The 13,763-nt window shown below is 47.4% G+C and overlaps 1 protein-coding gene across 1 annotated transcript in view; it reads left to right on the top strand.

The window, feature by feature from the left end:
* Positions 1-13,763, top strand: part of bmerb1 (bMERB domain containing 1) — a 90,669-nt gene that overhangs the window by 52,217 nt on the left and 24,689 nt on the right. Inside the window, exon 2 of the mRNA XM_070856728.1 lies at positions 7,010-7,083. Coding sequence (XP_070712829.1) covers positions 7,010-7,083 — 74 coding nt within the window. The remainder of the gene's footprint in view (positions 1-7,009; positions 7,084-13,763) is intronic.

Raw genomic sequence — 13,763 nt, 5'->3', positions numbered from 1 at the left:
TTCCTGTGCATCTAATCAACAGTGATGTCAAGTAAATATTCTCATTGGAAATTCAGATCCTGCTCACGGGATAAGCAATTTACTCTCTTGTACGTCATCATGCCCATCAAGCCTGCACTCAATTGTACATCATTCCTCCAAGGAATGCAGTACCTTAATTACTACCTTGATCAGCTAGTGCTGGGTTGAACCTCGGACTTTCAAGTCTTTGTGGCTTAGTACTACACTGTGCAGTGTCTTTACCAACTGAGCTACCAGGGGAGCTTATGATGTATTTCTGTATCCTTTAATGCATGAAATAAAATTGAGCTGAACTCGTAATAAACTTTTATTGAAATGACACATAAATACCAGATTGAAGAACTGGGGCGATTGCATCATCACAGCTAATGAATTGGAGCCCGAGACTGCAGCAACTTGGACCACACTTCCTGAGCAAAGTGCTGTGATACATGTCCGGAAATACCTAACTTAATGAATACAGCAGGCTCGCCTACATGGTGGCTGGGATAGAGACCCAGGTGCTCCACCATTGGTAGTGATGCTTGTCAGCAACTAATTAGGCTGGATGCTAACGAGATTTCTGCCGCGATGGAGTGGGAGCAGCTCCGGGGGCATTCTCGCCTCGCTAGGTGGAGGGTGAAAGCTGGCTCTCTAACTAGGTGCGGTACTGAAAAGATGTGAGCTTGCTCTTCGATCACGAAGCTCGGGAGATAATGGGCTCGAAATCCTGCGTATGGACCCGGGAAGGCATTGCAAAAGCTGGTTTTCAGCGCGCAATGCGCATGCGCTGAAAACCGGCTTTTCCGATCTGTCAAGCTCCAGTCAGGACATTCACATGGGCAAGATTGCGGTATTTGCCCAGTGGATGTCCTGCAAACTCTTGCGCCTGATAAAAGCAGGCGCATAGCCCACTTTTACAGGTGTAAGAGTTTTAAAACATATAAAAACATAGTAAAAGAAGATTTTAAAAACACATTTAATGTTTAAAAACCCTGCCCATTAAGGCAAGTTTATTTTAAACCATAATTTAAAAAACTTTTTTTTTTAAATTGGAAAAATATATATTTTTATAAGACATTAATAACTTTAATTTAAATTAATCTTAAATATGTGGTGTATTTTTTCAATTTTTTTATTTTTGTTTGGGTGTTTGGGGGTTGTTTCTCAATCATAATAATGAGAACTCATACTTACGGAGTTCCCATTATTATTTGATTGAGAAAATACTGTACCTGGATTGGCTGCCCAGAGCCATGTGACTCCGGCTCCAGCTTACAGACTGTAATGTATGTATGTAGATCTTACCCAAATGTAAGGGGGCACACCTGTGGGGAAACCTAAGGGTCACAAGTGCACCCTGGGGCAAGCAGGTATAAAAGGTGATCTACCATGCTGCTTCCTCACTCTGGAGCCTGAATAAAGAGACCAAGATCACAACAGTTTGAGCTTGCGATATAGTCCTGTGAATTTATTCTGAACATAATAAATTGGCGACGAGTAACGGATCAAGAACTTTCATGCGGTAATGGCTGCTGTTGGTATTCTTGAGAGATTTGTTGAGGGTGATGATTGGGAAGCCTTCGTGGAGCACTTCGACCAGTATTTTGTGGCCAACGAATTGGACAAGGCTGAGACGCCGACCAAGCGCAGGGCGATTCTCCTCACCGTATGTGGCACCGGTTAAAATAACGGACAAATCTTACGCAGAGCTGTGTACGCTGCTAAGGAACATCTCAAGCCAAATGAGAGCATCTTGATGGCCAGGTACCACTTTTCCACGCACCGTCACTCCGAGGGCCAGAACGTGGCGAGTTTTGTCACCGACCTAAGATGCCTTGCGGGGCAGTGCGACTTTGTAGGATCCTGGGGGAAATGTTGCGGGAGTTTTTCGTGCTTGGAATCGGCCACAAGGTCATTCTTCACAGACTGCAGTCTGCCTAGATTTGAGCAAGGCCATCACGATAGCCCAAGCCTTCATATCCACCAGCGATAACACGAAACAGATATCTTCACAGAATTGAAGCTCACCGGCAAGCACTGTGCACAAAATAATGTTTGCAGCAGGCAGAACGGCACAGGGCAGGGCCCACCCGATTGCAGAGGCCAGACCTAGGCCTAGAATGACTCAGAGTCCGTCGTGGGGCGTGAATACATATCCATTAGCACCATGTTGGCACTGCGGGGGCAGCCATGGAGCTCATCAATGTAGATTCAAGCCCTATGTGTGCAAGGGCTGTGAAACAATGGGGCACCTCCAGCAAATGTGCAAATGATCTCTGACGGACACGTGGCAGAGTCAGGAGGGGACGACCGATCCAGCGAGGATCATGATGAACGAGCAGGCGAGCCAACTGAACCTGAGGATGAAGAGGCAGTATATGGGATACACACCTTCACCACCAAAAGCCCTCCAATAATGTTAAAAGTTGAACTTAACGCCAGTCTCCATGGAACTAGACACAGGGGTGAGTCAATCAGTTATGAGCCAGAAGGTTTTCGAGAGGCTGTGGAGCGACGAAGCACAGCGACATATAAGATTCTGACGGGACGGGACAGGTTAGATGTGGGAAGAATGTTCCCGATGTTGGGGAAGTCCAGAACCAGGGGACACAGTCTTAGGATAAGGGGTAGGCCATTTAGGACTGAGATGAGGAGAAACTTCTTCACTCAGACAGTTGTTAACCTGTGGAATTCCCTACTGCAGCGAGTTGTTGAGGCCAGTTCATTGGATATATTGAAGAGGGAGTTAGATATGGCCCATATGGCTAAAGGGATCAAGGGGTATGGAGAGAAAGCAGGAAAGGGGTACTGAGGGAATGATCAGCCATGATCTTATCGAATGGTGGTGCAGGCTCGAAGGGCCGAATGGCCTACTCCTGCACCTATTTTCTATGTTTCTATGTTTCTATGACCTGAGCTGATCCCGACTCAGGCAAAGCTATGCACCTACACCAAGTAACTGATACCAGTTATTGGTACCGCGGACATAAGAGTATTCCATGAGGGAGCAGTGTACGATTTACCACTGTGGATTGTTTCAGGTGATGGACCAACGCTGCTTGGCAGGAGGTGGATGGGGAAGATTCGATGGAACTGGGAAGACCTCTGCGTACCTTCTCCGACGAGCGAGGCCTCCCTTTCTCAAAGGCCAAACAAACCCCCACTTCCAGCTGAACCAGGCATCGAAGTGCAGATCCATTTGCAGATCCCCGAGGCACAGGCCGCTCATCACAACCACGAGGAGGCAAAGCTCAACCGAGCAGCGGTACAGGTGCGGTACCCACCACCCGAAGCCGATGACCCTTTCGCGACGATGGAAGAGGTTCCAGGTCGACCATGTGGAGTGGGACTCCGGCCAAAATGATCCGAATGCGTCTTCCCAACGCCAGAGACAAAATACCTGTGGTGGTCTAGATCACAGCAGTCGGCATCACGGACACGGACAAGAGGGCGACCAGACCACGAGACGAGAAGGCGTCCAGACCACGGGACAAGAGAGCGTCCAGACCACAGAAGGTCGCTGCAACGGAACGGAGGAATGTGTCACCCAGCAAGGAAGACGACTGGGTTTGGGGCAAAGGTAAAGGAGCGGCCGCGGCGAAGGCCAGGAACCCATTACGCTCCAATAAATTGTGTGCACCATGTAACCCTTGCGAGCGGTCTTTCGCGGCCAATGATGTATCATGGTATGGGGTTGGGGGTACCTTACAACAAGCCAAAGTAGCAGGCGAACACCAACCAGTTGTATATGTATCTGCCAAAGTACTTGTAACAAGTGATGTGTTATCACACGGGGTCGGGTGTATTGTACAGCAAGCCTAAGTAGCGGGCGAGCCCCAAACGATTGAACATATATCAAATAAGTTAAATAAAGCAGCAGCCTGTGTTCATGGGACTAAAGAGACGTACCAAAGAGTGTCCCAATGTGCGCTCGAGTCAGACAAGCTGCTTATCCCACAAGCTTGGGAGAGCAGAGGCACCATTATCGATGCATTTTTCGAGAATGTCCAACACGGTCTGTGCAATGTAACATGATCCGCCACGGGCCAGGCACGGAGAACGGCACCCATGCTCTCAGTTGGCCACCGTTGCCCACCCCGGGGTGGAAACGGAGCAGCCTGCAGACCCACTCGCGGTTGTGGAAGTGCTAGAAAGCGGGTGGTCAACCGTAACGGCCCCCCAGCTTAGGACCTGGACCAGCCAGGATCCCACGTTACTGCCTGCCAAAGGTGAACTGCTAGATGGGATGTGGCAACCTATCCATCGCAGAGACGAAAGACCCATCCCAACGTTGCAAAGCAAGGCAGGGTGGCTACACACAGTTGTTGGTCCGGGGCCCCCATACTACGGCCCAAGGAGACCACTAGGCCTCCCGCCACTACCGAAAGTCTCAAGGCCACTGCGGCCATCCTGGGCTTGCCAGACCTCAGGGTCAGCGCCCAAATCACTAAACCCAGCACCACGCGTGTCACGGTAGACTCCCTACAGACCTGGCTATCCTGGGTGCTACACAATCACCAGACGGAATCATTCAGAACCGAGTCGTCCGCATGCCATAATTGCACGGCCCTTCCATGTGACATCAGAACAAGTGATGTAGACCATGTTCAGGGCCCCAGTTGGGCCGCTAGCACCACATTAGCCAAGGGGAGGGAATGGAGTGTATGTGATGAACACGGAGCATTTGATTGTGAAACCATGTACCGGGCTAACGAGTAAAGCAGTTGGACAAGGCCAAACTGCAAACGACGGATAACCAGGAACCACTGTGACAGGACCTGGACCCCAGCGACCCACTAACACAATCAACCTCGCCGTCAGCCACAAGGATGAACCCACCATGTCAGGATTTCAACCTAGGCGATCGATCCAGAGGCACGGGGCACCAGATTGCCTCAGCTTGCAAACAACTTGCACAATAAGACTTTTGGGGGGTGAGGAGGAGTGATGTTATGTATGTATGTAGACCTTACCCAAATGTAAGACTTGCCACTAGGGGGCACATTTGTGGGAGACCCAGGGGTCACCTGTGCACTCTGGGGCAAACAGGTATAAACGGTGATTCACCATGCTGCTTCCTCACTCTGGAGTCTGAATAAAGAGACCAAGGTCACAACAGTTTGAGCTTGCGATGTAGTCCTGTGAATTTATTCTGAAGATAACACGGACGTCCAGACATACACGTGCTCCGATGCGCAATGAGTGAAGGCTTCAGGACCAGGATCACTGGTGGGGTGCAGCAGGAACAGGTAGGTGCGCATTTTTAACAACATTTTCTGTCGATCGCCCGCGGGAAGCAGAGGACGGGGGTCAATGTTAATCACATCAGCTGAGAGCAAACCCTTGAGGGCAACACCATTTCTCATGTGAAACAAAATGATTCCACTTCAATATGTAAAAGTTCCCATTGCTCGAGGAGGTGATAAGTGTGGAGATAATAAAGCTGCTTTAACTGAGTGCTGCAGGTTTAAATAGTCGGCAAAGCAGGACGAGAATACGACTGAGTTTGCATTTAACCAGCTATTTGGGCACGTGTGTGTGTGTGTGTGTGCTTGTCAGAAACACAATTAGAAATCTAATATGAATCTTAATTGATTTTAATATTCCCTGGCATTTCATGCAGACTTAAGGGACGCACCTACCCTGTTTCAGCTGTTTTTACTGGTGTGGTGGATACGGTGGCCTCTTGAGCGAAATTCCGCTTTTTTTCCCCAGCGGCCAGGAAGTCAGTCATAACGGGATCGGAAGTGGGGCAGCGAGTGGAAGTTCGCACACTTGAGGGGTGGAAGTTGGGGTGGGTGGATTGTCCTCCGCTGTCACTCATCAGCGTAGCGCTGGTGGGTCACCATGTCTTTCCCTTTCACTTAAAGGGGAGAGCCGCTGCCATTATTTAAGTTAGGTCCACTGGGTCACCAGGGAGGGTTTCAGCCGGGCTAACGGCCTGGCACCCAAGAGGCAGTGCCAGGCTGCCTGTTGGCGGCTCGGCCGAACCCGGGGACATAATTGCCGGCCCGACATGGTGGTTGGCCGGCAAAAAAAATAGATGTCGATCGCGGCACTAGGTCCGCCCCTTTAAAGGCAGCAGCACCACCATTTTGAAAAGGCTGTTGGTGGCACTGAGCGGCGGGAACAAGATTTTCTTGGCAGAATTTTGTGATCGGGGGAACATTGGCGGACGCAGGACGGATCGGCAGCAGCGGAGCAGTAGTGGGGGGAGTGGCTCACCGCCTGGGTACTGCAGGAGCTGAATTTTCAAAATGGCGTCTTTCCACCAAAAATCGGCGGCCATTCCACTCCACAGCTTGGCCGCCGATTCCCGGCGGTAACAGGCCTTAAGAGATGGGGCAATTTCTGATCCTTAATATTCTAGTTTAAGAAGGAAAGAACTTGAATTTATATAGCACCTTTCATGACCTAAAGTACTTTACTGCCAAAGAAGTACTTTTGAAGTGTCATCACTGTTAGATTGTAGGCAGCCAATTTGTGCACAGCAAAGTCCCACTAAGAGTAATGTGATTAATGACAAGATAATCTGTTTTATTGGTGTTGGTTTAGGGATAAATATTGGTCGGGACAGGGGATAACTTCCCTGATCTTCTTCGAAATAGTACCATGGGATCTTTTACGTCCACCTGAGAGAGCAGACAGGGCCTTGGTTTAACAGAGGCTTCCTCAGCACTGCACTGAGGTGTCAGCCTGGATTTTGTGCCCCAGTCTCTGGAGTGGGACTTGAACCTGCATCTTTCTGAGGCGAGAGTGCTACCCACTGAGCCACGGCTGGCAGAAGGGGTATCACCCTTTTTCTTTTGGTTGGTCTTGGATTCCTGTATGTAAACGGTGTAACTGGCTTTGTTAAACTCGTCATTCAGTAAAGCTTCCAGCATGAAGATAAAAAGGGCAAAAAATTGAAAGTGAAAAAATATTTAAATAATTTTCTTGACATGCTGAATTACTCTTTGATTTACCTGTAAATGACTAATAACACTTCTGTGATGTTGAATTGCAGGATGGATGATATTCAGCTGTGTAAAGATATAATGGATCTAAAGCAGGAGCTCCAGAAATTGGTGTCAATTTCAGGTAATTCCGTCCTTTAAACCTTCGCCAATATTTCCTTCAGCACTGTTTTCCATTTTGGATTTTTAGTTTTCTTTAACCACTGTATAATCATAAAGAATTGGTAGCTTGGGGATAGTGAGTCGAGTCCTGTCGTAAACAAGTTTCCCCGAGACTCCGGGATTCCCATGTGTATTCTGAGTTGTTGACAGGTAGATGGATTAGACTGCTCACTTGTACTTAAGCTGCAGTATACTATTACAAAAGGCCGGAGTGTTTTCAGATCTAGTTACAGTAGCATTTTACGGTAGTCTAAGATAACTCTTCTAACATCATTGGAGGATAATTCATCTGAGGAAACTTGTATGCGCATTATCTGTCCCCCGGAATATGACCTCACTGTCCCGTGAGATACAAGGTCAGACAGCGAATGAAGTGATAGTTTAGCAACATGTGAGATGATAACACCAATGCTGCAGCATACACCCAGGGGAAATAACTCAAGCAAATGGAAAAGGGTTCATTGTGTTTTCTTTTCAAAGCGATGACTTACAAATACTTATATTTACCTTTAACTAAATGTCTAATTTGACATGGCAGCAGCTATGTATCTCACAGCGGTACAACAGAACATCGTGTCGGTGCCAAACTGTCACGGTGCAGTTATGTAGCAACACCAATAATTTACTCCGTTTCAGTCACTGCTGTGCAATTCTGTAATGTACGAGTGGGAGGGATTTACGTTCATCCAGCATCATAGAACGGGCCAGTGCAAAATCTCAATCTTTGCGTGTGTTTAAAGGAGAAATTCGACCCTGTCCGAAACAAAGGGGATGAAATTGCCCTTTTTTATAGCTCCTTTAGCATCTCCGGTGGGTGCTCATGGGGTGCAGCGAGGGTATCGCCCAGGGGAAGGGGTCGATAGCGCCTCCAGGGAAATTACCCCGCGAGCAGCGAGGATAGCGAGCATCTGCTGATGGGGTGCCCCTTAAAGGGGAGGCCGTTTGTGCCATGGGTCGCCATATTTTTCTGTCAGCCCTCGCCTCGACCATGCCACCATCCAGCAGCCCGGCACTCTGCTATGGACGCTGGATGGTTGGCCTGGTCGAGGGGGTCCATGGTGGCCCAGCTATGTCCGCCAAAGGGACTGCAAAGCGGGCAGAGGCCCTCCCCTTTAATTGAAGGGGAGGGGAGTTCTGCCATGTCAGCGGGACGCTGTCGCCCCAGGAGTGCCCCTCCACCGACGTGGAGCGCCTCCGATAGCACTCCACCTCCGTTGAGGGGCGGAAGGGCCAAATTCCACGCCGGGGGTGGAACTTACGGGCCGGGCGATAAATGTCCCGCCCCGGAAGGTTACCACCTCCAAACAGGGCGCAGGGCAATTTCAAGCCCAAAGTCCATTAAGTTCTGATATACATGTTGCACCAGTGGATAAGACATCCCTACTATTATGGTTGTTTTCTCTTTAAAAGAAGTTCCAGCATTCCTATTCATTATATAGAATTGCTGCCTTGTTCTTTTGTGGGCTTTGGGAATAATTTGTGTTTATTGCCTGCTGTCATGGTTTGTGGAGTGTTGATGCCTTGTGCTACATAGAAACAATATAGCCGCTGTGAGGCCCAGGAGCTTTTAACTGCCGGACCTCATTTGAATGCCCTGATGTTGTTCTTAGGTCAGGGGTTGCACAAGTATCCTATAAAAAGTAAAACAAAAAGTTAACTTACCTAGGCCTCCTGTGGCCAGGATGTTGCTTGCAAAAGCTGGAGGCTGCAAACCTGTATTGACCTTGGTCGGGCCCGCAGTTAAAATGGTGTGCGCATCCCGAAGACCTCATTGAGTTGAGACTTCACCATTTAAATTAAAGCAGGCAGCCTTCCCATACCTGAATTGAGACAAGTTAAAATGGATGGTGAGAAAGTGTTGGGAACGTGGCTGGAATGCCGGCTCCCCCCCACCTCCCGCCGTCATAACCTCATGCCCGCATCGTTCCTGTCAGGTTAAAATCAGGCCTATAATTTCTAATACGTCATTCTGTGCTGTTGAGGGAGTGCAGCGAAGGTTCACCAGACTGATTCCCGGGATGCCAGGACTGACATATGAAAAAAGACTGGATCGACTAGGCTTATATTCACTGCACTTTAGAAGAATGAGAGGGGATCTCATAGAAACATATAAAATTCTGATGCGACTGGACAGGTTAGATGCAGGAAGAATGTTCCCGATGTTGGGGAAGTCCAGAATCAGGGGTCACAGTCTAAGGATAAGGGCTAAGCCATTTAGGACCCAGATGAGGAGAAACTTCTTCACTCAGAAAGTTCTGAACCTGTGGAATTCTCTACCACAGAAAGTTGTTGAGGCCAGTTCATTAGATATATTCAAAGGGAGTTAGATGTGGCCCTTACAGCTAAAGGGATCAAGGGGTATGGAGAGAAAGCAGGAATGGGGTACTGAAGTTGCATGATCAGCCATGATCATATTGAATGGTGGTGCAGGCTCGAAGGGTCAAATGGCCTACTCCTAGACCTATTTCCTATGTTTCTATGTTACTGTGTGCTCAGTGTAAGCTGCAGTGTTATTCCATGAGCAGCACTTCTTATTCAATCAGATAATACCCAATTTCTATACCCTTCACTTACACCCCATTTGTTTCTTCAGCCACCATCGCAGGCTAAACCAGGCCCTTCCACCCTTCCAATATTTTAATTTTATTATGTGTTTGTCAATTTTTGCAAATTCTGTAGCACTTGCGAACTTAATAAAATACACTGGAACCTTAATTATCTGTCATAATGGAGGACGCCCCAAGCAGATAATTGAAAGTCGTCCAAGCACTGTAGGCTGCCGATTGCTCTGCCTCTTCCCAGCATTAAGCTCCGTTATTCCTGCCATACACTGGCTGATGCTGCTACCGTCAGTCAGCTGATTGCCCGGCTCACATCTTCCTCCACACACCCACCTACCGCTCCAGCTGGCAGACCAGGGAGCGCAACCAAAACTGCTTCCACAACACCCCCACACAATGCTCATCTTAAAGAGCTTGCCGACTTTCATGTCAATCCTCAACCACACAGGAGCATATTTAAACAGATTATATAGATTTGCAATCCTACATTGGTTTCCTGTTAAGCAACGCCTCGATTTCAAAATTCTCATCCTTATTTTCATATCCCTCCATGGCCTCGCCCCTCCCCATCTCTCGAATCTGCTCCAGCCCCACAAACCCCCAGAGATGCCTGCGCTCCTCTAATTCTGCCCTCCTGAGCATCCCTATTATAATCGCTCAACTATTGGTGGTAGTGCCTCCTGCTGCTGAGGCCTCAAGCTCTGGAACTCCCTGCCCAAACCTCTCCGCCTCTCTTTCCTCCTTCAAGGCACTCCTTAAAACCTACCTCTTCGACCAAGCTTTTGGTCATCTGCCGGAATTTCTACTTATGTGGCTATGTGTCGAATTTGTATCGCATAATACTCCTGTGAAGTGTCTTGGGACATTTCACTACGTTAAAGGCACTATATAAATACAAGTTGTTGTTGGTGTAGCAAGTTAGCAGCCTTGCCGAGATCAGCATGGTTGAGACTACTGATGAGATTGTTGGAGGTGAGGGTGTAATCCTGATGGCGCTCACTTCAGGTTGACATTTGACTGGCTATGTTTCGTCTGTGGCCGGTCCAAGAGCTGGAGTGTCAGGGAACTGTATGGGGGGGGGGATGGAGCGGAAAGCTGTGAGCCAGCAGATCAGTTGATTAATAAGCTGTGTAGAACCAGTTGACCTTGCTGGCAGGAATCCTGTGCACTAACACAAGTGATGGAAGCCCCAGCTCCCATCAGTCTCCCATTATCCATGAACATTCTTCAATAATAATGATTGTGGGTAATGGGACGAGGATAATTAAAGTCCCATTATCAGTCAGTAAGTGATTTCAGGCATGGCTTTGCCAGCTGGATACATAGGCTGGCACAAGCTCTTCTACAGAAACTCAAACAGTGATTATAAAATAATTAATCAAGGGCAGTCAGCATGGATTTGTTAAAGGAAGGTCATGTCTGACTAACTTGATTGAATTTTTTGAGGAGGTAACAAGAAGGGTTGATGGGGGTAGTGCATATATGTTTGAGCAAGGTATTTGATAATGTCCCACATGGCAGACTGGTCACTAACGTAAAAGCCCATGGGATCCAGGGCAAAGTGGCAAGTTGAATTCAAAACTGGCTCAGAGGCAGGAAGTAAAGGGCAATGGTTGATGGGTGTTTTTGTGACAGGAAGGCTGTTTCCAGTGGGGTTCCACAGGGCGCAATACTGGGTCCCTTGCTTTTTGTGGTATATATCAATGATTTAGACTTGAATGTAGGGGGTACGATTAAGAAGTTTGCAGATGATACAAAAATTGGCCGTGTGGTTGATAATGAAGAAGAAAGCTGTAGACTGCAGGAAGATATCAATGAACTGGTCAGGTGGGCAGAACAGTGACAAATGGAATTCAATCTGGGAAAGTGAGAGGTAATGCATTTGGGGAAAGCTAACAAGGCATTGGAATACACAATAAATGGAAGGACACACAGAAGTGTAGAGGAACAAATGGACCTTGGACTACATGTCCACAGATCCCTGAAGGTTGCAGACCAGTTGGATAAGGTGGTTAAGAAGGCATACAGAATGCTTGCTTTTATTAGCCGAGGCACAGAATACAAGAGCAGGGAGATTATGCTTGAACTGCATAAAACACTAGTTAGGCCGCAGCTAGAGTACTGTGTGCAATTCTGGTCACCACATTACAGGAAAGATGTGATTGCACTAGAGAGGGCAGAGAGGAGATTTACAAGGGTTGGAGAATTTTAGCTATGAGGAAAGGTTGGATAGGTTGGGTTTGTTTTCTTTGGAACAGAAGAGGCTGAAGGGAGACCTAATTGAGGTGTATGAAATTATGAGGGGCCTGGATAGAGGACGTATTTCCCTTAGCAGAGAGGTCAACAACCAGGAGGTTGAACCAGAGGAGATTTAAAGTAATTGGTAGGAGGTCTAGAGGGGATTTGAAGGGAAATTTCTTCACCCAGAGGATGGTGGGGGTCTGTAACTCACTGCCTGAAAGGGTGGTAGAGGCAGAAACCCTCACAACATTTTAAAAAGTACTTGAATGTGCACTTAAAGTGGCGTAACCTACAGGGCTACGGACTAAGAGTTGGAAAGTGGGATTAGGCTGGATAGCCCTTTGTCGGCCAGCGCGGATATGATGGGCCGAAATGGCCTCCTTCCGTGCTGTAAATTTCTATGATTCTATGAATAATTCACACTCAGATACTTAGAGAGAGATACATGAACCAGAGACCAGGGGGGTAACTTTAAACTAACTTGCCAGATGGGAAACCCATGTGATTGAGTAAAACACAGTTTTCACACCCCGCCCAATATTACTGACTGCTGACTTCAGTAAAATCAGTTTCCTGATGGGCAAGTTAGGTTAAAATTGTCCCCCAGGAGCAGGCAGACACTGGAGAATGTGAGAGGAGGCCCAGCTATATATATATATGAGTGTTAGAACTGGAGACTGTTGAAGCAGTACTTAATCACAATGTAGTGGGAATGTCAAAAGTATGGCTAAATCCAAAGAATGGAAATTAATATAACATTCAGAGATATTAAGGGGGAGAAATTCAAGAGGTTTGCGCCACACGTAACGCTAAAACGCTGTTGAGAGCTCGGACGACACTTGGTGCCAGTTCCAGTACCACACACCATATCGGTGTTGCCGGTAGCGCTGCCACTGAACGCGATCACCGCGGACCTCGCCATTACGGAGATAGTGTCGTCAGTGTGTGTGCAACGCTCACTTGACGCCCAATCTCCCAGCTTCATTACAGTCAATGAACTTACGGACTGGAGAAAACAATGACAGCTTCAAGTGGCGTGCAGCAGCAGGAAGGCGGCTCCAGTAATGCTATTTAAAAGGGATCATCACCAATCACTCGCATCTGACAGCATTTTGAAGTTTGAGTGGGTGTGGGGGTGGATAACCAAGGAAATAAAGGAGAGTATCAAATTAAAAACCAATGCGTATAAGGTGGCCAAGGTTAGTGGGAAACTAGAAGATTGGGAAAATTTTAAATGACAGCAAAGAATGACTAAGAAAGCAATAAAGAAAGGAAAGATAGATTACGAAAGTAAACTTGCGCAAAACATAAAAACAGATAGTAAAAGCTTTTACCGATATATAAAACGGAAGAGAGTGACTAAAGTAAATGTTGGTCCCTTAGAAGATGAGATGAGGGATTTAATAATGAGAAATGTGGAAATGGCTGAGACCTTCAACAATTTTTGCTTCGGTCTTCACAGTGGAAGACACAAAAACCATGCCAAAAATTGCTGGTCACGGGAATGTGGGAAGGGAGGACCTTGAGATAATCACTATCACTAGGGGGGTAGTGCTGGTCAGGCTAATGGGACTCAAGGTAGACAACTCCCCTGGTCCTGATGAAATGATAAAAGAGATGGCAGAAGTTAGAGCAGATGCATTCGTTTTAATCTACCAAAATTCTCTGGACTCTGGGGAGATACCAGCGGATTGGAAAGCAGCTAATGTAATGCCTCTGTTTAAAAAAAGGGGGCAGACAAAAGGCAGGTAACTATAGGCCGGTTAGTTTAACATCTGCAGTGGGGAAAATGCTTGAAGCTATCATTAAGGAAGAAAGAGCGGGACATCTAGATAGGAAT

This window comes from Pristiophorus japonicus, chromosome 15 (assembly GCF_044704955.1).
Source record: "Pristiophorus japonicus isolate sPriJap1 chromosome 15, sPriJap1.hap1, whole genome shotgun sequence".
Classification (NCBI taxonomy): domain Eukaryota; kingdom Metazoa; phylum Chordata; class Chondrichthyes; family Pristiophoridae; genus Pristiophorus; species Pristiophorus japonicus.
Note: the sequence above shows the minus strand (reverse complement) of the source record. Positions and strands in the feature narration are given on the sequence as shown.